We start from the raw sequence: 26861 nt of genomic DNA, 5'->3' as shown, positions 1-26861 counted from the left end.
CTCCGACGAATTTACGAACGCGCCCTATATGTTCTAAACGGTATTTCCCTCCTCACATTTTCTGAATTCATTAATATTTTAAAAAACATAAATATTCCACGGGCCCGATGGGAAGCTTTGGTGGGCCGCATTCGGCCCGCGGGCCGCCTGTTGGTGACCCATGCTTTACAATAACAATTCATAGTAGTGCATATTCTTTGTTAGGTGTTTGGTAATCTGAATGTTTGTGAAATTAACTCTCCACTATGTGTTGCTCTTCCTTTGTTTACATTACACAGATCCATCTCACAGCCCAGCTACCATGTCTGAAGCCAAGTCCACAGAGTCCCTGGGTTCACAGCAGGGTCCAGAGATGGTGGCAGTGAAGTTGGAGGACTGCAGTCAACCACTGGAACATAATGTGTTAGTGAAAGAGGAAGAAGAAGAAATGATGGTGGCTGGAAGAGAGGAAGAGGAGGAAAAAGCTATGATGGTGAAAGAAGAAATAGAAGAGGAAGTGGAGGAGAAATATGTGATAATGAAAGAAGAGGAGGAAGTGGAGGAGAAAGATGTGATTGTGAAAGAAGAAAATGGAGGAGAGGAAGGAAAGGATGGTAAGTTCATGAACTTGGCTAATATTATAATTGTATGTAATGTACATTATTGGTCTATGGTGTTAATTGTGTATTAGGGATGGGTCCTTATTTATTATTACCATTACCTACTTGTTCAGAGGTTATCTGGACCATGTTAATGTAGCTGTATTGAATATTATTTAACAGACAGAACGCAGTGTGTCTTAACTGATGGGGTTAAATCAGGTTTTTTAGACATAACAAAGGATGGATCAAGGATGGATTCTTGGTCATGTTTTTTTTACTATTTACATTAAGAATATTGGATTCTGTAAATAATTAAGTAATAATAAAGTATCCTGCATTCAGGTGTATGTGAGTGCACCACTCACCCAGAGGGGTAGAGAATCAGGCCACAGCCCAGCCAACATGAAAGACACTTTACTATAATAATTCATAGTAGTGCATATTCTTTGTTAGGTGTTTGTTAATCTGAATATTTGAGAAATTAACTCTCCACTATGGCTCTTCCTTTGTTTACATTACACAGATCCATCTCACAGCCCAGCTACCATGTCTGAAGCCAAGTCCACAGAGTACCTGGTTTCACAGCAGGGTCCAGAGATGGTGGCAGTGAAGTTGGAGGACTGCAGTCAAACACTGGATCTTAATGTGGTAGTGAAAGAGGAAGAAGAAGAAGTTGTGGTGAAAGAAGAGGAGGAAGGGGAGGAAAACACTATGATGGTGAAAGAAGAAATGGAAGAAGAGGAAGTGGAGGAGAAAGATGTGATGATGAAAGAAGAGGAGGGAGGAGAGGATTTACTGGAGACAGATAGTGGGTTGGATGGTAAGTTCATGAACTTGACTACTATTATAATGTATTTATTGTACATTGCTCTATGGTGTTAATTGTGCATACGGGATGGGTCCTTATATATTATTACCATTACGCAGGGGTTAAAGTGGGATTTATTAAGTGGGGGGGCTCTGTGTTAGAGGTGGGCTAAGGTGCGGGAGTGATGGTGGGGCTCAATACTGCCTCACAAATCAAACCATAAATGATCTTGAAATTAAAATGTCCATAATACAATTTTAAATTTCAATCCATTTTATTTCTTTTTCATTGAGTTTCCTGTAATACAGCAGGCCAATAACGTACACTGACAGTCTCTAATCTTGGTTATCTCGTATCTCTTACACAGTAAGTTAGCTAGTTATTTATATACAATCTTAGTTCAGAAGATCCCAGATGGGCTGGTATGTTGAAGCCTGTCCTCTCTGCATGCATGCCAAGTGACTAGCAGATCTTCTTTTTTTCTTCTTTTTAAAATATTTTTTATTCCAGTATAGAAGATTGATACATTGAAAAAGGCATGAATATTTTCTGTTTTTCTCCATCCCCTCCACCCACCCCTCCCTCTCAAACATGTCTGCATGCATATATACATATAAATTTGCCCATCTACACACACACAAATATAAACAAGTTTACGACTAGCAGATCTTCTAGATCTTCTTCTTTACATATTTCATGGGGTTCCAACACTCAAGAGGAGGTCCAACTAGTTAAATAAAAATAAGAGCTGAGGTGTTTTCAATTCTCAGTTGTGTGCGCAAAGGTGTGACAACATTATTCATTTCTGAAAAACCTCTTTCCCAATCTGCACTACTCACAGGAATGGTATCAATTGCATGTTTAAGAAGGTTGTGGTTTTAAGTGATGTATTGATGTCTCTATTCAAATGTATTTCTTATGTGTTGTTTTGTAATGGTATAGATATTGTGGACAAGGGGCAACTGCAAAAGAGGCCTTGTTCTCAGTGTGTTTTCCCCTGTATGAATTAAGGTTGAATGAAATGTTTCTAATCCTGTATATGTTCCTACTCTTACAGGAGAGAGCTCCAACCCAGGCTCAGACAGCGAGCCCAGCTCCACCATGTCAGGAAACCACAAACAACCACAGGCTCACAGAGGAGAACATAGTTACCTTGACCGTCAGTTTGGGAAGAGTTTAGCTTCCCCTAACACCCTAAAGAAACATCAGAGGAAACACACAGGAGAGAAGTCACACAACTGCACCCAATGTGGCAAGAGTTTCAGTAGACTAGAAAACCTTAAGGTACATCAGAGAATTCACACAGGAGAGAGGCCATACCTCTGCACCGAGTGTGGGAAGAGTTTCAGTCAACTAGGAACCCTAAAGATCCACGAGAGAACACACACAGGAGAGAGGCCATATGACTGCTCCCAGTGTGGGAAGAGATTTAATGAGGCAGGAAAGCTTAAGATCCATCAGAGAATACACACAGGAGAGAAGCCATATGACTGCTCCCAGTGTGGGAAGAGATTTAATGAGGCAGGAAAGCTTAAGACCCATGAGAGAATACACACAGGAGAGAAGTCACACAACTGCACCCAATGTGGCAAGAGTTTCAGTAGACTAGAAAACCTTAAGGTACATCAGAGAATACATACAGGAGAGAGACCGTACCACTGCTCCAAGTGTGGGAAGAATTTCAGTCAACTAATTAACTTAAAGTTACATCAGAGAATTCACACAGAAGAAAGGCCATACCACTGCTCCCAGTGTGGGAAGAGTTTCAATCGACTAGAAGACCTAATGAGACATCAGATAATACACACAGGAGAGAGACCGTACCAGTGCTCCCAGTGTGGGAAGAGTTTTAATCGATTAGGAACCCTAAAGAGACATGAGAGAACACACACAGGAGATAGGCCATACCACTGCTCCTAGAGTCAGAACAGTTTCAGTAAGTCCTGCAACCTGAGAGCATCATGGTACGCACACTGACAGAGTTCCATTACCCCTTGTGTAGTACCATATATCCCTGCTGGGACCATATATACTGAAACATGTATGCACTCACTGCAATGTAAGTTGCTTTGGATAAAAGTGTTTGCATTTATTATTATTATTATTATTATTATTATTATTATTATTATAGTTAAAAAGAAGATAGATTCATCCATGTATTTATAGTAACCTGTGGTCTTTGGTCACAGAACAGGAAGGTTGTATCCTCCAATGGATTCTGTATTTGACCTCATTAGAAGAATTGTAATAACCAACACATGGTCCTCAGTGTTAGGAGTTAAGTGTAGGAGTAGGATTGGAGTATCAGACTGTTTAGTGGTCACAGACATCATAGTTTTTTACGGGATGGTTCAACCTATTTTCATGATTAGATAAAAATGAATCTTATTTCACTATTGTCCTCATAGTGAAATCCTATCCAGGAAACATTCTTGTGGTGAAGAAAGTGCAAATGCAGGTGCAAATGACTGAGTGGCAGACATTGTATATACTTCTGATTTGTTTCAGCAATTTCAAGGTTTGGTTTTATTGTGTGTTTGATTATATTTTCTGTTTCGTATTTCAACGTTTGCTTTCATTGTAATTCTGTATATTCTCAGTTTGACAATAAATCTGAGTCAAACTTCATTTTCTTTGTATGATTTTCTTTGAGCGGGAAAACGTATAGAGGTGAATGGTTTACTTTTCAAAGTAAAGTGAGAAAACAGTTTAATTTGGATGGAATGTATACCTATAGTGATCTGTCGGTGAAATATAATTAGTTTTACAGTCTGGTACATGAGAAAGGTCAAATGGCACTGGTGGTGCCAAAAGTTCTCCAAATGGCACAATTTGGTGGTCCGTCTGGACATACCTGTACTAACACCTCTCCAAAGTGTCACTGGCTCACATACTAGCATCTAACTTGGGACAAGTACTAATCATACATTGGAATACTGATTACATACAAAGTCCTAGCTCTATTTGCTACTACACAGTAACATCTATTTTGATTCTGACACCCCACAGGTGTTAGCTTTCATCTGATACCAAGATTATTACAATGGCCCTTATGGTTGTGGAGATATTCTATATTAATTGTGGGCATGTCATTTCCTGCAGGTTATAATTCTGCTTCATTTTGTATTCAGTTAATTATTGATGATTGTATATCTTTGTCATGTGTAGAATGTTATTCTGAAGTCAGATCTGAGCATATCCGCACAAAACCTGAAGGTGGTATCCTGGCATTGGTAATATTTTTCAGGTAGTGGATGAGCACAGCGTGCCAGGAAAGGACCATGTGGACAGCCTGGCAGAGTATCAGGTGGACCTGAGGACCCAGACCAGCCTAGTCCTCAGCAACCAGGCTAGAGTAGGCATAGAGTGTGATAGACCCAGGTCTAGTAGTTTGGTCACTAGCCTGTCTGGAAGGATGGTGTTGAAGGCGGAGCTGAAGTCCACAAAGAGCAGTCTCGCGTAGCTGTTTCCCCTCTCCAGGTGGGATAGAGTGGCGTGGAGAGTCGTCGCGATGGCGTCCTCTGTGGACCTGTGGGCTCTGTAGGCGAACTGGTATGGATCCAGGTTGGGCGGGAGGCGTGTGAGTATGTGGGCCCGGACTAGGTTCTCGAAGCACTTCATGATGATTGGTGTGAGTGCCACCGGGCGGTAGTCGTTTAGGCAGCTCACCGTGCTTTTCTTCGGGACTGGGATGATAGTTGAGGTTTTCAGGCAGGGTGGGATGGTGGCCTGGGACAGGGACTGGTTGAAGATGTTGGTGAAAACCCCGGCCAGCTGGTCGGCGCAGTCCCTCAGCACCCGTCCCAGGACGCCATCCGGCCCGAGGCTTTCCTGGGGTCCACCGCCTTCAGCACGCGTCTCACTTCATGCTCTGTGAGGGTGAGGCTGCTGAGAGCTGGAGAGAGTGGTGTTTGTGTTGTGGTTACCTCCGTTCGCCCCTCGTCGAACCGGGCGTAGAAGGTGTTCAGCTTTCCCGCCAGCAGGGGGTCGTCCTCTGCGGCTGTGAGCCTGTTGGCTCTGAAGTTTGTCATGTGCTGAACCCCCTGCCACATCCGCCTGGAGTCGTTGCTCAGGAAGCATTCCTCAATCTTCTCTCTGTGGTCTGCCTTGGCCTCTTTGATGCCGCGCTTTAGGTTAACCCTGGTGGTGCTGTACAGCGGTGTGCTCTTCCCTGCGAAGAAGGCGTTGTCCCTCTCGTTGATCAGTTTTTGGACCTTCCCAGTCATCCATGGCTTCGTGTTGGGGTAGTTCCGGACCCGTTTGTCCACGGTGACTGAGTTGGTGCAGTTCACTATGTGGTTCAGAACCGACGACGTGAACTGTTCCAGGTCCTCATGCTCATATTCCTGCCATGGGGTGTCATTTAGGCAGATCTGCAGTGGAGCGGACCCTTCTGGCCAGGTTCTGACAGTCTTAGTGGTGATGGGAGCACTTTTCCCCATGGTAGTGTATGCTGGGATCAGGAGGATTGACACATGGTCAGACATGCCTAGATGAGCTAGCGGTCTAGCCTTGTAAGCACGTTTGATGTTGGTGTCCAGTGTTTTTTCTCCTCTTGTTGCACATTTAACATGCTGATAGAACTTGGGTAGTACTGCCTTCAGGTCGACATGATTGAAGTCTCCTGCTATAATGTGAATTGCCTGTGGATCTGTGCTTTGTTGACCACTGATGACGTCATATAGCCGCGCCAATGCTAAGCTACCGTCTGCATTTGGTGCAATATAAACGCTTGTAATATACACTGCATTGAATTCTCTCGGTAGGTAAGTGGGTCGGCATTTAACAGTCAAGTATTCCAGGTTTGGGGAACAGTGGCTACTTACAGTTTTCGTGTTTAAGCACCAGCTATCCTTCGTAGATATAATGATGCCGCCTCCGCGAGTCTTACCGCTGATCAGCGTGCGGTCTGCGCGGTGTAAGGTCCGTCCTTCCAAGCTAATCGCGGAGTCCAAGATAGTTTAATTTAGCCAGGTTTCAGTGAGAATAATCACACAGCTATCTCCCACGATGTTATTTTTGGCAACCTGTAGTCTCAATTCATCCATCTTATTCGTCAGGGACCTGACGTTGGATAGGAAAATACTCGGCAAAGCAGGTTTGTCTGGGCTCCTCTTTAGCCTAGCTAACAGGCCTGCCCTGCAGCCCCGTCGTTGCTTGCGGTCCTTACGCCGACGTTTGCGCCTCAGGGTAGGGACTGAGTACCAAGGTTCTCCCGGTTAGCGGGGGATCTCGTGATAAATCCTTTGTTGCTTCAGGAACTCCGCTGTTACTGTCTTCTCGTTTTGCGTGCCAACTTCTAGTAAGTCGTGCCTGCTGTAGGTACTATTTACACAACCGTTCCCTATAAGTACTAAAATAAAAATGTACATACAACCATACAGCCATCTGCGCGCATACAACAGTTACAACAGTTACTGTTACTGATATTTACTCCCCCCTCCCTCCAGGTGAGCGTCTCTTCCCATCCATCCTCAGCATGCACCCCAGCATCGCCCCCAAGGTCACGGGCATGCTGCTGGAGATGGACAACCGTGATCTGCTGCGCCTGCTGGCGTCTCCTGAGGCGCTGCGCTACCAGGTGGATGAAGCGGTCGCTGCGCTGGAGGCCCACTGGGCTGAGGAGGCTGTACAGAAAATTGGCCACTTCCCAGAGTTCCAAGCGGCTAACGCATAAAAAAGGAGACCCGGACTATGAAACAATACCGATTCACCGATGAAATAAAATGTTAGCATTGAAAAAAAACGATTACGAAATGAATAAATTATTTCATTAGGAAATTAAATTGATGGACTCGGCTGTGTCTAGAAAAGGGTCAACTGGACCTTGACGATAAAAGTAAAAACCCTGGTTGGACTAGATAGACCAACAACAAGGCCTCCTAAGTGGTAACTGGACTGCACTTATACAGCGCCTTTATCCAAAGTGCTTTACAACGGCCTCTCATTCAGCCATTCATCACTACAATGCCTCTCCAATCTAAGTTCCTGTCCGAGCTTGACATGCACACCTACAGGCTTTTGCATCTCTTTAAAAAGAGAGGAGGTGTGATCGGCAAAAAAGTGATGGCAATCCAGGAAGCCATGGACAAAGTATGTACATTTATTCCAGAAAAAATATTTGATAGAATAATGTACCCCAATTCTTTGTACTCTAATATGTGTTGCATGATGGTGATTAAAATCAAATGTAATGTGGTATATTGCCTGCAAATTATGTACAGTTCTTGTACAACAGTGATGTTGGTGTACAATTATGCAGTAACCACAGGGCACAGAGGACTTTTGTCATACTCTCCACCCCTGCCTCTAGACTAAGCTGACAATCTGCCCTGCCTGGACCCCCCTCTTGACATAATTTCAGTCCTTCTGTTTAGGTGGCCTGGGATGGTGGCTTTCTGAGACCATTTTTTAGCTGCACTAAAGGGGCACTTCCTCCATTAGCAATCAGCTTTCTGTCCTTCCCTAAGTGTCAGTACATTACAATGAAGGTGGGTTTTCTGCCCTGAATCTTCCCTTAGCTTCCAAAAAAGTTAATTAAAAGTAACATTTAAAATCTGGACAAATGATGTCATATGACGATTTTGACATCTTTATGACATAATTTGTGTAGTTTAAAAAAAAAACATGTTATTTTTTTTGGAAGCCCAGGGAAGATTGAGGTCAGGAAAACCACCTTCATTGTAATGTACTGACACTTGTGGAAGAACAGAAAGCTGATTGCTAATGGGGGAAGTGCACCTTTAAAGGAAAAACACCTTTTTCAGTCTAGCCTATTTGCCACCTTCCCCACCTTCCCCATTGTACGACAAGAACATATACAATTTTCTTCTGTGCATTCTGTATGAACATTTTGGAAATCCAAAGAATTACCCAAGTTTAGCTGTAAGAACTCAATTGAATGGGCTCCACTAGCAATGCTGCAACAATGCTAGCGGGGCCCACTCAGTTTAGTTCTTGCAGCTAAGATAGGGTAATTCTTTGGATTTCCAAAATGTTCATACAGAATGCACAGAGAAGAAAATGCCACATGTTCTTGTCTCACAATGGGGAAGGTGGTAAATAGGCTAAACTCCCCAAAAGGTGTAGTTTTCCTTTGAACATTGCAGTGATCTAACACCCCTTGTCGGTTGTTATGACAAATGAAATACCGGTAACTCTCTTTCCAGAATGATGACATTGACTTTGGAAGGGAGTCCATCCTCAAGGGTCTCTGTGTGTACCTCAACGAGAAGCCAGATTGTCTGGTGAGGGAGTAAGATGTAAGTCCAACTAAAGTGTTCAAGTTCATAATTCACTATTTTGAACTAAGTTCAGTCCCAAAAAGTCCCTTTTTATATGTGTACCACAAGCTATTGCTACAGTCTATTATAGAATCATAGACAGTGATTTAAAAAGTTTTGTTTTACCACTAAACCAATGTCAATAATTTCCTTTTATGCATAAGATGCAGTAATGCAGTGTCATTTATAGCAACATAATGGGTAGAGGCTAGTTCCCATCGATGCAGAGCCTGTTAACCCCACATGATTACCAGCCCTAAGCCTAAACCTAATCCAAACATTACTTGACACTTCTCTCACTTGCTCCTGATGCTCGCGCGACAGCCTTAATCGTGTGAAACACTGATAGTAGCCTATAATGAGCCTCAAGGCGAAGAATCTGAATCTAGCATTGTTTTGTAGTCGAGTTAGGCTAGCCTACTTTTAATTCTCATTGATTTATCTTCCTAAATATGAACTACAGGTTCACAGCCCCCCAAAATGAACTAGTTCACGTTCACCAGATTCAAATGGCTGTGTTCAGTTCAACATTCTTGGAAGAAAAAAAATCTCTTTTGAACTCATTCATGCACAACATTTTTCCAAACCAACGTTCATATTCCAAGTAATGTAACTTGACAATCTTTTTCTCCAGACTGCAGACGAAGCCACCATCCAGGATGGGATCGAGGCGACCACAGTGGGGATCTTCAATATAAAGAGCGACGACCCAAGTGAAGGGGACATCGGTATCGTCCTCGAAGGGCAGGCTGTACTGCGAGACCTCCCAAGCGTGCCCTTCGCAACAGCCATGCTGTTTGGTCTAATCTATAATTTAAATCTGGGCTACCCTGCAGAACTGAGGTACACTTTTGAAGTTGTACAGAAAATCCTAATGCAGCTGGATGGCAGTACACTGTCAAAGAAGGCACAAGCCTTGAAACTCAAACTTTTTGAGTGAGATGTGAGGTCAGTAACCTCTATATATATATATATATATATATATTTTTTTTTTCAATGTACTCCTCCCTGAACGTTCAGACACGAAGGTGTCTGCCAGCAGCTCCAACCTAACCAGTTAATTGTCGATGTCATGTAAAGTTTTTAAGCTGTCCCAATGCACAGACAATGTTCATGTCAGTTCTACTGGTGTTACGGGGATCGAGATTTTGTTTATTTAGTGAACCATTCAGTAAACTTAACTGTTTCCAGTGTTAGTGTGTACATTCTTTTGCCACACTGTGCCAGCAGCTCCAACCTAACCAGTTCATTGTTGATTTTTTTGCACAAATAACATTTTTGTAATTGTACTACTGTACTATGTAAAGTTTTAAACCATTCAGTAAACTTAACTGTTTCCAGTTGCCCATTACATGTGTTTGAGTCAAGTGCACTTATGCATGACAAATAAAGATGTTTTCTTAAAAATAAGTGATGTTGTACTGTAATATCAGTTTTAATGTCTCTTTTCCAATTAGAACTAACAGAACAGAACTACCTGTAATGTACTATATTGACCATGTCAAGGCATGTTCGGTTACTAGGCAATACCATGCTGGATCCAGACGAACTTCCTGTTAGCTAACAAAGTACTAACCCAGTATCAGCTGACTCACAGGAAGTTCAGTAGCAGCCAGGTGTTGCCCAGTAACCAAACATTCCTTGAAATGGTCAATTCATTCAGAATTTGGCAAAATGTGAATTTAGTAGTATGGGTACTGTTGTATAATATTGTGCATACTAACTGATCCAATATTGATCAAAGATCAGATCAATATTGGATCAGTTATATGTACAATATTATACCACTGAAAAAGGTGTTGCATCTACCTCAATGAATCATGGACATCGGTTGCATGAAATAAAATCATGTTTTGCTATCATTAATCTTTCATAAGAATATAGTAAGACAATTTTATAATAGACAAACATGATTTTATTATGCAATTTAATCCCAAAGCTTTCATGTTCATGACACAATAAAAAACATGTTTGTCTAACAATGTGATGACATAACAATGTAGAACATGCAGCTGGGGTTCTAGAATCCAGCTGCAGTACACATGCCGTTGATTTACCTGCCATTCCTCTGTGAAGAGCTAGATAGATAGATTAGTTATTCGTTCTTCTCACAGTTTTTCTCCAACTCTCGCTATCCGAAAGTCACCAGACAATGAATCCTAGTGCGCCTATTCAACCGACGGCCTCCTTGTATGTAGGAGATCTCCACATGGACACCACTGAAGGAATGCTATTTGAGAAATTCAGCCCTTCTGGACCGATCACCTCTATAAGAGTGTGCAGGGACATGAGGACACGCCGGTCTCTCGGGTACGCTTTCGTCAACTTCCAACAGCGAGCTGACGCCGAGCGCGCCTTGGACACCATGAACTTCGACGACGTCAACGGGAGACCCATGCGCATCATGTGGTGTCAGCGTGACCCCTCTAGAAGGAACAGTGGAGTCGGCAACATCTTCATCAAGAATTTAGCGAAGGCTTTCGACAGCAAGGACCTCTACGACACGTTCTCCGAGTTCGGGGACATCCTTTCCTGCAAGGTAGCGTCTGACGAGAACGGCTTCTCTAAACGCTTCGGCTTCGTCCAGTATAACACCCAGGAGGCCGCAGAGAGAGCTATCGAGAGACTCGACGGCACGCTGTTGAACGACCAAAAAGTGTTTGTCGGACACTGGAAGTCTCGCAAAGAGCGAGAGTTCACTAACGTGTACGTCAAGAACTTTGGGGAGGATATGGACGACCGACGCCTGAAGGAGAGGTTTGAGAGATTCGGACCGGCCCTGAGCGTCCGGGTCATGACTGATGGCGCTGGTAGATCCGTGGGTTTTGGATTCGTCAACTTTGAGAGGCACGAGAACGCCAAGAGGGCCGTCGAGGAGATGAACGGCCAGGAGATAAACGGGAGGCGGGTCTACGTGGGCCGGGCCCAGAAGAGAGGAGAGCGCCAGGCTGTCCTGAAGAGCCAGTTTGAGCAACTGAACCAGGGCCACAGGACCACATACCAGGTGTGTGTTTATGAAGGAAAAAATGTGACAGCTGCTGGTGAAAAGTAGTCAAAGCAACCAGTAGGCAAAGTAATTTTTCATTTTTTTTTTTACATGTGCTTAAACTACAGATTGTACGCTTTCGAATGATGTGTCATACAATCACAATCCAGAGAAAAAGCTGTTTAAAGAGTTGGTTGTTTTTCACACCTTCACACAGCCAGCTAATGGGCGGTAACACAACCACTCTAGATTGACAGCTGTCAATATCTGTCAGTGTTAGTCACTGGGTGAGATAGCTACAGCTAACATTATTATGTGTATAAGAAAAAGAAGCTGATAGTCTCGGTAAACATTCTTGATGTATTTGAGGTATAAAAACATCTCACTAAACATGCTCTCTCTCTACCAGCAGGGTGTCAACCTGTACGTGAAGAACTTGCACGACCGCTTGGACGACGACCAACTGCACAAAGAGTTCTCCCGCTTCGGAACCATCACCAGCGCGAAGGTGATGATGACGGAGGAAGGACACAGCAAGGGATTCGGCTTCGTGTGCTTCTCCTCCCCCGAGGCGGCCACCAAGGCCGTGACCGAGATGAACGGCCGCATCGTGGCCACCAAGCCCCTGTACGTGGCCCTGGCCCAGCGCAAGGAGGAACGCCAGGCTCTCAGAACCAACCGGAACATGCCACAGAGGATGGCCAGCGTCTGCGCCGTTCCCGACCCAGACTTCCTACCTAACTTACCCTACCAGGTTGCTCCCCCACCTGGACTCTTCATGGCTTCTCACATTCCACAGACCCAGGACTGTGGAACCGCCCAATACTCCTCAGCTCAGCTGAGACCCACTCATCACCTGGCTACCCTCGAACCTGAGGCGAAACCTCAGCACTTCCAGAACACGCCCGACGACACCACCACGTCTCCATGGGCTACCGGGCCTCAGACCTTCGATGCTATGACCCCCGCCACACCTTCCCAGGTGCCCCGTAGGATGACGTCTCAGCACATAGGTCAGTTTATTTAGTGAAGCATCCCTGCGCATAGCAAGGTTCCCACGGGTCCTTGAAACCCTTGAAAGTTTGTGAGTTTGAGAAAAATAAATCAAGGTCTTAAAAGTTTTTTGAAAATAGACATGGGCCATTGAAAGTGCTTGAATTCCCCTCTCTCTCTCGCTAAAAAATAAATAATATATATTCAAAAATGTTTTACTCAGCTCGTCAACTAGCTCCGTCTCAAACTATGCCGTGTTGGGTCCTTGAATTTGAGGGAATCGAGTCTTGAAAGTCCTTGAAAGGTGCTTGAATGGGATGTTTCAGAAGGTGTGGGGACCCCTGACATAGAGACAAGAGCACTATCCAAACATTTGCCATAAATATCCCTTTGGTTATGCTTATCTTCCCCTCTCAGCTACCCAGGCCTTGAGAAAGCACCCTGCCGTTGCAGATGGTGATCCAGCTATGGCACGGCTGCACGCTGTGCCCCAGAACAAGTCCACAGCTGGTGGACACGACCGCCAGCAGCACACGGCTCCCCAGCTACAAGTCCCCGTGCAGCAGCCTGCTGTCCATGTCCAGGACCAGGACCAGGAGACACTGACTGCCTCCATACTGGCTACAGTTCCCCATGAGGACCAGAAGCAGATGATAGGCGAGTCTATTTGTCTGTTTCTATGGATACCCATTAGCTGTTACAGTTACTGTAGAATTTCTACCTCCTGAAATGATGGCTAGGACTGGTGTTATCAAGCGAAAGGTTCTTTATATACAAATCTGCTGACATGCACTTGTGATCACTTTCAATTCAATAAAACAAGCTGTTAGATATTCACTTTCATATTCTGGACGGTACAATTCGCATTTCTCAAAAACAACAAACTGTCAACTTCTGTGAGACGTCTTGCTGCAAGGCATTCTGGAAACTGCAGTTCTGAAACCCATTCTTTAACTAATACAACAGAAATGTACTTCTTTTTTTTAAACTACCTTAACGATAAATAATAACTCTTTTAACTGTCAATCAATCATGTAACATATTAATCAATCTCTTTTAACTGTCAATCGATCAGGTAACCTATAAAGTTACAACAGTTACTGTTACTGATATCTATTCTCCCCTCCCTCCAGGTGAGCGTCTCTTCCCATCCATCCTCAGCATGCACCCCAGCATCGCCCCCAAGGTCACGGGCATGCTGCTGGAGATGGACAACCGTGATCTGCTGCTACTGCTGGTGTCTCCTGAGGCGCTGCGCTACCAGGTGGATGAAGCGGTCGCTGCGCTGGAGGCCCACTGGGCTGAGGAGGCTGTACCGAAAATTGGCCACTTCCCAGAGTTCCAAGCGGCTAACTCATAAAAAAGGAGACCCGGACTATGAAACAATACCGATTCACCGATGAAATAAAATGTTAGCATTGAAAAAAAACGATTACGAAATGAATAAATTATTTCATTAGGAAATTAAATTGATGGACTCGGTAAACTGGACTTTGGCGATAAAAGTAAAAACCCTGGTTGGACTAGATAGACCAACAACAAGGCCTCCTAAGTGGTAACTGGACTGCACTTATACAGCGCCTTTATCCAAAGTGCTTTACAACGGCCTCTCATTCACCCATTCACACACACATTCACACACCAACGGCGGCAAGCTACCATGTAAGGTCGCCGGCCCGCTCACTCACTGGGAGCGATTTGGGGTTCAGTGTCTTGCCCAAGGACGCTTCGACATGTGCCCAGCCGGGGACTCGAACCGCCGATCTGCCAACCTTGCGATCATTAGACGGCGGCTCTACCTCCTGACTCCCGGTGAATGAACTACTAAACCCCTCAAAAAAAGTTTGGAAACGTTATTTCAGTCGATTCTTGCTCCCCTTTAATAATACCAATTGGTATTGTATTTTATATCGTTGGAAAGCCTGATTAGTCACCTTTACAACGAGGTACAACTTGTAAGGATCATGCATTCGTGGAATGAGTTACACAGCTAAAGGTGTGGGTAGCGGCCCAAAATGTTTTGCCCAAAACGACTAGATCATTAGACAGCTGTACTTTTATGGCCCGGCGATCAGCTATGCACCGCCAGGGAGTGTGTGAAGTGTGCGCTCCCACAGGCACCTGGAGACATTGTCTTGTCAAGGTAAACACAATAAATTACATTTAATTAAAACTCGGCTGTTAAAATGCAAAAGGAAACAGTTGGAGTTTGTTTTAGGGCCATGGCTTTGAATGATATCTTGTAGAAATCGTATTGCAATGGAAGATGGAAGCTGTAGCGTTTTGCCTGTTTGTGAACTACATGTCTCCCGATACTGTCTCACGTTATCCTTCACAGAGGAAATACGGCCTCATGTTATCCTTCACAGAGGAAATACTGCCTGCCAGTGAGTCAGTGTAGGGAACAGACAGCAAAAAAACTAAGGTGGAAAAAGATTAAAGGTTAAACCTCTGCAGGGAGCGACAAATGCAGAGCAACACGTGAGAGAGAGAGAGAGAGAGAGAGAGAGAGAGGGGGGGGGGGGGGAGAGGACAGCGTAGGGAGAGATAGAGGACAGAGGAGGGAGAGAGAGGGGGGGGGAAAGAGAGAGAGGGGGGAGTAGGGAGAGAGAGAGAGAGGACAGAGTAGAGAGAGAGAGAGAGAGTGAGGACAGAGAAGGGAGAGAGAGAGAGAGAGAGAGAGAGAGAGAGGGAGAGAGAGAGAGAGAGGGGGGAGTAGGGAGAGAGAGAGAGGGGGGAGTAGGGAGAGAGAGAGAGAGTGAGGACAGAGAAGGGAGAGAGAGAGAGAGGGAGAGAGAGAGAGAGAGAGAGAGAGAGAGAGAGAGAGAGAGAGAGAGGGAGAGCACTCAGGCCTGCTAGGTGACCTTCTCTCTCCTCCCTCCGTCTCCTGCAGTCTAACAACATTACTCACACGGTGGTTGGTCAACGAGGACCTGAGGGAACTGCTTTTAAACAACTTAGAAACACTGTTACACAGAGCAGTGTGTTGGGTTCTAGCTGTGTGTGAGTGTGTGTGTGTGTCTGTGTGTGTGTGCAGGGCCGCTTTAAGGGGGGGCTAGCTGGGGCGGTGGCACAGGGCCTCGCGCTTTGGAGGGCCTCGCGTGACGCAGGGTAAAAATAATAAAAAATAAAAAATAAAAAATGTTGGTACCCTGGCTGGCGAGGCCCTCCAAAGCGCCAGGCAAGGGACCATATTATTATGTTTGCCTTTAATACATTTCTAAATGTTCACACATGTGATAATCATAGTCAATCATATATCTAAAATCTAGCATACCTGTAGGACAGGGAGATTCTTAGCAACAGAAAAAAGCAATTCCCCCTATGACACCTTACATAAAACGTGAATTTTGGGCGCGCGTTGACACTTGTTGTGCATAGTGACTGCTTAGTGCAACGGACAAAATGCAGAGGGAACGAGACCGAGGAAGAAAATGTTAATCGGGTGCTGAAAAAATAAATAAAAATAAAAGGCTTCAGGGCCTCGCTTAGAGGCCTCGCTTAGAGGTTCGTTCGAAACATTTCTAAAAACAAGTGAGGCTCCCGTTAGCACCGAAGAAGCTAACGTTACTGCTAGCACTAGCAATGCTAGTAGTAGCACGGCACAGCCCCCCCTGAGAGGCAAAGATGATGTCTCGGAGGTGGAGGAAGACAACAGCTCCACCGGCAGCAGTGGGGCTGCCCAGCCCCAGGTGATGATGGTCAGGAGTGGCGAAGTAGAGGATACGGAGGCGGAAGATGGAGCTACTCAGAGCAGCAGCAGGGCTGAGAGTGATGGAACGCAAGACGAGCCTACGGTGTCAGATATGTCATGTATGATGATCCTGGTAATTGGCCGGTACATATGGACTCTACAGTTACAGAAGTGATCATTAGAAGAGGTCCCCCAAAGATGAAACCTGGATTTAGTTATCCTAAAAATAATGAGAACAGAAACTTTAGTGAAACTTTATTTCTCCGAAAACTACCAAATGGGGAAAAAATAGAAAGAAAGTGGCTTGTGTACTCTCAAAAACGGGACATGTATTTTTGCTTTTGCTGTAAGCTTTTCAACATAAAGGATAGGCCTACATGGTGGTGAGTAACATCTCTATTCATGTCAATAATGGCTTGTGCGTATTTAATGTTGGGTATGATGACTGCTTTATCCTAAATCCTAATCCTTTACGAGTATAAAAGGTTTGAATTGAAACAAACATGGTTGTAAACTATCTAAATAAGTAGATATTCTATTGTCTATCAGCACAGCATGTGAGCGCATTTCTTGCAATATATCGGTGCGTGCGTGTCGCGCGGTTATAATAGTTGCCTACATCATTATAAAAGGCCTCGCAAATCTGACTTCGCACAGGGCGTCGCATATCTCCCAAACGGCCCTGTGTGTGTGTGTGTGTGTGTGTGTGTGTGTGTGTGTGTGTGTGTGTGTGTGTGTGTGTGTGTGTGTTCTGTTCTGTCTAGCCAGCGGAGGGTAGTCAGCAGCAACGGGAGACAGGTGTTCAGGGACTACGGATGAAAACTAGCCTTCTTGGCTAATTCTGCTGCATTCTTTGATGTACACTGTCCCTGCCAAATAAACTATAATACAAAAAGCACACCACCTATACAACAAGCTAGCCTATAGATAGACCACCTAAACAACAAGCTAACCTATAGATAGACCACCTATACAACAAGCTAGCCTATAGATAGACCACCTATACAACAAAGGCACAGTCTGTAGTTTCCTCGCTGAGGTAAACTATGGTGGAATTGGTTTGTTTTTGAGCTTTACTATTCCAAATACTGACTTACAATTTGACAATTTGTCAAAATAGCAAATAAATAAATAAATAAATACATCTCAGCACTTTCTTTTTGACATATTTGACAGAGAGAGGTTTAATATTCCCCCATCCCGTTTCTCGAACATTTCAAAGTCTTGAAGGGTGGTTTAATTCATTTTTCCATCAGAGTGAATATAATGGAGGGTTCTAGCAGTGTGTGTGTGTGTGTGTGTGTGTGTGTGTGTGTGTGTGTGTGTGTGTGTGTGTGCGCACATGCGGGTCCGATGATAAAGCCACTGGATGGCAAAATGTTGTTTCTGACAGCTTCAGGAATTACGTAACGTTTTATTGTATAATTATATTATATTATATTGTATAATTATATTATATTATACTGTACAATTATATCCATATTTCTATTACTACACTGTCTAATGTATCTCACATGGGGATATGTGTGTTCTTGATATGTATTTACTAAATCAATAACCAATACAATGAGTGCAGAGTAGAGCATTATAGAATGGTTAATCAGTCAATCTTATTTAATTTAATATTTTACTGCAACATTTGGACAATTCCTGGCTGGATGTGAAGGCATACTTCTGCCAGGAACGTTTTTATTAATTAATTACATTTCTATTGGTGCCCTGATATAAGACTCTGCATAAGACAGTGTTGTCATTTTTAAATGGTGAAACCAATATGCACACAAATAACATCAACTAAAAGCTAAACATCTATACTTTAACCTCACAGTAATGTTTGAAACAATTAAAACTTTTGGTTTATCGAGCCAAAGGAACACTATGTTCCATTGTGATAGAGCACAAGGGAAAGAACAGTTATAAATAGAGCATGTCTGACACCTTCTACCATCTTTTGTTAACGAAGCACAATTTAACCAAGTCTCAAGAATAGATTCTGGAGACAATCTTTTTAAGATATGTTGGGTTGAGAATTATCTTTCCGCCTCCGCTGGCAATTGCAATCAAATCTTCTTATAAAGTCCAATTCCATCTCTAGCTCAGCATTATTCTCAACCATCTTCTGTGAGATCAGCGATCTGGTGAGATCAGAGATCAGCATTTTGGCTTCAGATCAGAAATCGTGACCTCGTTTTCGCTATCTTCCGCGTCCAAAGCTGAGCTAAACTGAGCTATTCAGCTATTCAGCTATTCATCTCTGTAGCTATGTCCATTGTAAGGCGATCAACTTCTCCAGAATTTATTTAATTGAGTCGTCACTTACAAGGGAGTTCGTTTAATCTCAACGAGACGTCCTTGATATAACTTCTTAAGATAAAATGATCCAATCAAATATTAGGCACAACTACTGAACTGTTCATTAAGAGAATATTTATTCAAGCACATCAGCAAGCAATAATAGTTCATTTCCATGGAAAAGTGGTCCCATCTAGTTTCACCTCCGCAGGCCAGTATCAGCTAGCCGTCAACAGGTTAACTGCAGAAGCTTCACCAGACAAAAGAACCCAGTTTCGCCTTGGTACATAGTACTTAAACCTTTGATTTAACATTTGGGGCTGGGCAGTCCCTCCCCATCCTATCTGGTAGTTTTTTAATTGTCAGCATAAAATCTGTTGCAGCTGTGACCATTTGATTTGTAGCAAGTGTTTTAATTAGTCATGTGGCCTTCAACTCTTTTCTGTGTGTTATCTTCTTCTTCTGGCCTCCCGTTGTCATGGTGATTCACTCATGACTAGGTCAGTGTGTCCTTTATCAGAATTTATTTTATTTATTTATTATTAGGATCCCCATTAGCTGCCACCATGGTGACAGCTAGTCTTCCTGGGGTCCACAAAAATAACAATACAAATGAAATCAATAACAACACAAATACAAACAAATGATTACAAAGAACAGACAACAGAGTGTAATTAAAAGAAAATTAAAAGAAAAGAACTAAAACTAAACTAAAGTCAAACTAACCTAAACTCAACTAAAACTAAACTAAAAACTAAAACTAAACTAAAAACAAACATTTTCATTTACATACACCTTTAATATACATTAGGGAATGTCAATTTATCAGAATAGCTTGTGAAAACATAACTGTTGAAGTTACACAGTCCTATGACTTAGGATTCGATTAACAAGTTAAAATAATACTATAGAAGAATAGACTTATCATTAATCATTAGTTATGAAAGTATAAAATCAGTACAGAAAAATAGAATATCATAACAGCAGGTATAAAATGGTTGTTAGCACATAGGTAAAAATAGGTAATTTACAGGCGGTTTGAATCATAACACTTTCTTTTAGTCAGGAGCTTTTCTTCTTCTTGTCGCTCAAAAACAGAACCTCTCTTTTGGCTAATTGCGAGACCTTCCTATTGTTCTCAACTGACCTCAGTCACATTGTTAATTGTTAATTGTTAATTTTATTTATAATGCGCCCCCCATCCAACTTTTACATCGGCCCGGGGCGCAGCCCGGGTAAAGGAACAGATAAAGACAAAGACAAGGAACACAGAAAGCAATCAGACACAGACGACTTAAACGGAAATCTCAGGCATACAATTCACAACAAATAGGGAGTAGACTTAGGGAATATCATTTAGGAAGAGGTGGGTTTTTAACTTGGCTCTAAAGGAGTCCAGAGTGGGGGCAAACTTGATGGCAGAAGGGAGCGCGTTCCACAGGGTCGGTGCTATCACCGCAAAGGCACGGTCACCCTTCCTCTTGAGGTTGGTACGTGGGACCCTCAGGCTGAGTTGGGTGTCGGACCTGAGCCTGCGTCTAGGCCTTGAGGAGGTAGACTGGTCCAGGAGGTCCTTGATGTAGGGTGGGGCGAGACTGTTGAGAGCTTTAAAAACAAAGGTGCAGATTTTGAACTTCACTCTCTTCTTCACTGGGAGCCAGTGAAGGGAGATGAGGACAGGGGAGATGTGGTCCCTCATTTTGGTGCCTGACACCAGCCTGGCAGCGGCATTTTGGACTAGCTGCAGGCGGTAGATGGTCTTATCAGGAAGTCCAGCATAGAGTGAGTTGCAGTAGTCGAGCCTAGATGAGATTAGCATGAGGACGACCCTCCTCAGGTCGCTGGGGGTGAGGAAGGACTTGATCTTGGCTATGATGCGTAGTTGGTAGAAACATGCCTTCACGACGGAGTTCACTTGTCGGTCAAGGTTAAGCTCGGAGTCAAAGATGACATGGTTCTTGACATGTGGTCTGACAAGGGTGGACAGGCTTCCCATGTTGGTGCTGAGCTGAGTGATGGCGGTGGTGTTGCCGATGAGGAGGATTTCCCCCTTGCTCTCATTCAGCTGTAGGAAGCTCTGGGCCATCCACTCCTTCACATCGCGGAGGCAGTCCATCAGGCGCTTCAGATCGGCGGGGTCGTCAGTGTTGATTGACATAGAGCTGGGTGTCGTCCGCATAGCAGTGGAATGAGATCTTGTAGCGTTGAGGGATTAGACATAGGGGGAGCATGTAGAGGGAGAACAAGATGGGACCGAGGATGGAGCCCTGAGGGACCCCACCGGTGAGGTTGGCTTGTCTGGAGGAGCTGTCTGCTATGTGGACGGCGTGGGTTCACATATTATTTAAATGAGCACATAGTACATGATTTATCACTTCTAGTTATTTTAATACAAATTCCCAACACCATGCATGTATTCATCTCTGTAGCTATGTCCATGCATGTATTCATCTCTGTAGCTATGTCCATGCATGTATTCATCGGTGTTCCACCTCATAAATTCTCCACTGTCGATCCTCGTACCGGCAGCTGGAAATCTGTTGATTGCCTCAGCAAGCATCTGAGTCCAAGGTACAGCACACATGTGAACACAGAATGAAAACATTGAAACATGTGCTCTTTTTATCCCTCCCTCCCCCTCGCTCAGCTATCGAGTTCAACAGCCAATCACACCAAAATGGAAGCATACATACCCACCCCCCAAGCGCATCGGAAAAATTCATGAGAAACAAGTTTATTTTGCTGACAGATTATACTTTTTTAATTGTAACATTTTATTAACGTAAAACTAATTTTTCTTCATTTTTCCAGATTATGAAAGTACAGATTGTAAGCTTTAAAATGATGTGTCATACATGCATGAAATACCAAATCATCTCTTAAACCCGGTACAAAGATAATCTGGTACGCACATAAAGATAATCTGGCCGATTTTGGCCCGATTTCCCCCCTTCTGACCAAGGACAGCAAACGCCTGATTATCGGATGCCTCTAAAGATTATCCTACAAGATTGCCCTGTGGTGTGAGGTGTGTTAAGAGTCAATTTCTCCCGACAATCGTAAATATTAAACGTGTTCAATATTTACGACCAAAAATCCTCTTGTGTGTGGGCGAAACTGACAACTCCCGAGTCCGATTGTGACGTGGAATGGAATGTAGCCAATCAAGAAGCGAGCTGACTGACCCGTCTTCTTTTCGTTCTTCGGCCCTTTATTTCCCCTGTAGCACATGGCTGCCTCTACAGGTCAGTCAGGGTACTACTATCCTATAATCCTTATTATGTGTACCAGGCTTTCAAATAAATTAAAACCTGGCTAAAGTCTGGTACACTACACACATAAAGATTTTCTAAATCATAACATATTTTTTATCTGAGAGAGACCCCACACATGAAGATATAAAATCATGGATTGAACAGTTTTGTCAATCATTCCGCAAACGAGGCAGTGTTACAAGTTTCGTACTGCATAGAATGACGTTGAACTCCCTCATATTGGAGGGTTGTAGTCAGAGTGGAGACATACGGACGCTAGACAGAATACATTCATTGACAGAGACAGAGATAGAAATAGACAGGAGGTCGGTAGATATTGATAGATAGATATAGAACATACAAAGATAGTCATAGATTCATAATTGCAACACATAGGCTAGCCAGATAGATTCACATACATTAAAAAAAACGTTGCCACATGTACACAAGCAATAAATATTTAACCACAATATAGCCTTGTTTTGCACTCTTTCCCTGTTCCACAAGCACGTCCCAACACTGTTGGTCCTGTTATGCCATGTTGACCATCTATATCTACTCCAATTGTCAAACAGCCATGTCCCACACAATGCAAAATGTCATTCAGATTTGTATCCTTACATATCAAGGGGATACTGGTGGTCTAGTGAATAGTGAATTGGACTGAAACACCACCACCAGTGTGCCCTTGAGTAAAGCCCTAGATTACTCCAGGGGGAATGTCCCAGTCAGAAGTTATTGTACACTAAAGAGGCGAGGCGAGGCTTCAGGAAAAGTCAAGTGACTTGGCTCAGTTCTATTGTTCCATAGAGGAGTTGCAGAGCAGGTACAGAGCAGGTACAGCCCAGGTACAGCCCTATAGAATGACGTCTGGATCCTATTGTGAAACACAAAAAAGAAAATGCCACACCTTATAGGGCAAGCTTTCCTCTTCCTCCCATGCCCCCCTCCCCTCAGTGACATGTTAAATAGCGCTAGAGTGCAAGCAGGTATCCCTTCACCTCCAGGACACATTGTGAGAGCATCTATTTGAAGAGCGCACCTGAAACACCTTTACCTCACGGACAACATCTCGCTTGGAGGATCTTCTTTACAAACAAGACGCTTTTTACTTCAACAAAACACACAATGACAGGTAAACACGTTGACTATTTTTGCCAAATCTTGTGATGTGGATATTTTACTCAAACATGATTTAAAATATATATTAATAGGCAAGTTAGGCCAGTTATAGAGAAAATGTACAAGATTATAATATGCTTGATTTTCTTTTGTATTTTGGCAAAGTCTAACTGTTTTTCTTAGAGCAGTGTGTCAGATAGCTTGGCGTAACTGATTATATTTGTTCTACCTATGCAAATATGTTTTGTTTTACTATTAATAATAATATGTAATAATGTCACATGATTGCCTTTAGTCAATAGTGAATTGCAGATAATTCAATGGAAATAATGACTACTAAATCCAACCAAATGTACTTTGTTAGTCCAAACAACTTCATTGCAGTTTTGTTGGTGAATACGCCGACTCACTGCCCTTGTGTTGGAACTAATACTTATGGGCCGGTTTCACAGACAAGGCTTAAGCCTAATCCTAGACTAAAAAGCATAATCAATGGTGATTCTACATTGAAAGCGTGATTTAGTCCAGGAGTAGGGCTTAAGCCTTGTCTGTGAAACCGACCCATTAATATAGTTTAAGCTTTATTCAAATAGTAGTTGATTTCATGCACTGTTTTCGTTACTCTTTTTAATATTTTATCCCAAGTTTCATGTAATATAATGATCATACATTTAGTTATAATATGGTATATATTTTTTCAGTTTCCAGATTCAGATAAAATCACTATTCAAAGTAGATATTTTAACTGATGAATTGGATAGCCTTTGAGACGAACATCATCAACAAATGACAGACTTTTGTAAGATATCACTTGTAAGCTTAAAAAAAACTGAAATAAAGGTTAAAGGTGCGATATGTAGCTGAATCATTACTTACGATGCATCACAGTCTGTGACAGTGTGTGCACCTGCCAAGACCCTGCCCTTCTGCCTGAATAAGATTTTGGGACGTTGCTGGGCATCTATTACTTGCTGTGGCCCTGTAACCTGCAACTTGTTCAGTGTTCAACAGTGTTCAACCACACTTGTTTCAAGGTCATTTCAATGATAAAATGATTGACAGATTCATTGTTTGGCTTACAGAAGTAGGTTGCATTGAGCAACGGGTGGGAGAGAGCAGGAATTGTCTTTGCAGTTCTCCTGCAGTCCTGCATATGATACTTAAGATAGACACACAAAACAAGATTGATGTTGATATTTTGTGAGTTTATCATAAGCGCCTGATTTACCCCTAACCCTAACCCTTACCTAACCCTAACCCTACCTTCTACACCAGGAATGGGCAGTAAGCTGATTATTGCGGTCGTGGTAATGGTGGGCTGTATGATGTCGGGGACTGCAGGAAAACCGAGTCGGGGTAATATAGCTACCAATGCTACAGCCAACACCACTGCTACCACAGGTCTCACGGTGAGTAGCCTAAATGTCTCATTCTCACAAGAGACGAGTACCAGGAATGTCCTGCCCCTCCCTCTCTCTCTCTTTACCCACCGTCACTTGACCTCTCAGATTGTTCCTTAATCAAATCAAATACACCTTTATTCAACCCTAACCCTAACCCTATGTTGTCTCTACCCTAACCCTATGTTGTCTCTACCCTAACCCTATGTTGTCTCTACCCTAACCCTATGTTGTCTCTACCCTAACCCTAACCCTATGTTGTCTCTACCCTAACCCTATGTTGTCTCTACCCTAACCCTATGTTGTCTCTACCCTAACCCTATGTTGTCTCTACCCTAACCCTAACCCTATGTTGTCTCTACCCTAACCCTATGTTGTCTCTACCCTAACCCTATGTTGTCTCTACCCTAACCCTATGTTGTCTCTACCCTAACCCTAACCCTAACCCTAACCCACAGATCTCCAAGGCCAACTGTGGGAAGACTGAGTTCTGCGCTTCTACGCCTTCTGACTGTGACCCCGCAGTGGCAGGCTCCTGCTTCTTTGCCTCCCTCCAGCAGACAGCAGGACAGGAGTTCAATCTGCAGCTACGAGGAGAGTCATCAGGCTACATCGCTCTTGGCCTGTCCACTGATGCCACGCAGGTAATACTTGTCTCTGAAATGTTGAATTTGTTGATAACATTTAGTCTTTTCTATGAAAAGTTGTCTTGAAATGTCTGAAAACAACAGCCAGTCTGACTGGAATTGTGTACTGTACTGACCCTAACCCTACTGTATGTTGATCTAATGTTCTCTTATCCCCTCTATCTCCTGCAGGGCGGGAATGGCACCACGTATGTCTGTGCTAATAACAACGGCACAGTGAAGCTCATCCCCACTCTCTTGAACAATGGAACTCTGACCCAGGATGACACGGTGAGTTGCTTAACCAATCAGAACCTGCATGAGGTTTACTTCCTGGAATGACTCAGGGGGTGAGGCTTAATATCAGGAAGTTCAGGAAATTAATTAGGATTCAATTCATGATCATGATCATGATCAATCCTCTTAAGATATTAACACCATGAATGAGTCAAAATGATTCATGAATATTACATTGAAATTGAATTCAAATTCTGGTCCTTCAACGGGGCTGCTACTGTTAGCGGTCAGCACCTGCTGAATCACAGTGTGACTAACGCCAGACATGCTGATGCTAACGTTTGTGTTTCTATAGCTGGCTGTGAGTAATCTGGTGGGTTCGTTCAGTGGCGGTGTGATCCAGTGCACCTTCAGCGCCACCCTGCCCAACGCTACGGCCCGCGCCGCGTCTGACACCAGCTACTATATCTCCCTCTCTGATGGAACCTTCACTAATGGTGAGAAAACTAGCCACACACACACACACACACACACACACACTCAGACACAGACCAACACACACACAGACACACACACACACACACACACACACACACTCAGACACAGACCAACACACACACACACACACACACACACACTCAGACACAGACCAACACACACACAGACACACACACACACACACAGACACATACAGACACGTACACACACGTACACACACATACACACACGTACACACACAGACACATACACACACATACACACACATACACACACGTACACACACATACACACAGCTCTCTGGTGTCTCTGACTCAGTCATTTCTCTCTGCTCCCAGGAACCCTTGGTAGTCCTACTTCCCGCCTGGTCAGCACGTCAGCAGTGAACGTGGCCAACGTCAACTCCCTTGCCAAAGCCACCGCCACCCCCCCCACCACCAGCCACGGAATCACATTCCAGCAGTCCGTCTCTCAAGGTAAGGGTCTGTGGGAATATGTGGACATCTCATCTGGTAGGAGAGGGAAAGCCCATACTGAGTAGAGTACGGTATGGGCCTTTCTCAATTGTTAGAAACTTGATTCCTGGCGCCCTCTCCTCCCTCTCCTCCACTTGCTTCGTTCTCCAAAAACATCGTAGGAGAATGTGCAAAAGAGAGGCACATTGATCATCTCTTCCAATGTAAGAATCAAGTGGAGGACAGAGGAGAGGATGCGAAGGATGGAGTTTCTAACAGTTGAGGAAGGGCCATAGTCATACTGAGTGACAGAAGTGGAGCAGTTGATATACAGATGTACAGTTCTGGTTTAGTGCACATTCAATACAGATAACATTCTATTTAAATTCAAAAGTATTTAGTAAGGAAATGGATGGAGGATTGGTTTGTTGTCAAGACAACAGGAGTGGTAAAAAAACGTTTTTCATGAGAAAGAAAAAAACTCAAAACTCTAAATATTATTTACAATCAATGTTTCTCTTATTCTCTCTCTCTCTCTCCCTCCCTCCCCCCCTCCCTCCCACAGCCCTGCTGGTCATGTTTGGTGTGCTCGGTCTCGCCATGCTGTGATGTGGATCTGAAGATGAAGGATA

General features: G+C 43.6%; 1 protein-coding gene across 1 annotated transcript; it reads left to right on the top strand.

Moving 5' to 3' along the window:
- Positions 1–10824: 10824 nt before the first annotated feature.
- On the top strand, positions 10825–26838 carry LOC308171920 (polyadenylate-binding protein 4-like; the record flags this gene model as incomplete). Its single annotated transcript, XM_080546834.1, has 8 exons — positions 10825–11676; positions 12071–12412; positions 12548–12671; positions 24939–25057; positions 25232–25330; positions 25632–25773; positions 26113–26250; positions 26795–26838. 8 exons carry the CDS (start codon positions 10825–10827, stop codon positions 26836–26838), a joined length of 1860 nt encoding a protein of 619 aa, XP_080402960.1.
- Positions 26839–26861: the final 23 nt, after the last annotated feature.

The sequence above is a fragment of the Nansenia antarctica genome (assembly GCF_963989245.1).
Source record: "Nansenia antarctica genome assembly, chromosome: 16".
Classification (NCBI taxonomy): domain Eukaryota; kingdom Metazoa; phylum Chordata; class Actinopteri; order Argentiniformes; family Microstomatidae; genus Nansenia; species Nansenia antarctica.
The sequence above is the reverse complement of the archived record's forward strand: the minus strand, read 5'-3'. Positions and strand labels throughout refer to the sequence as shown.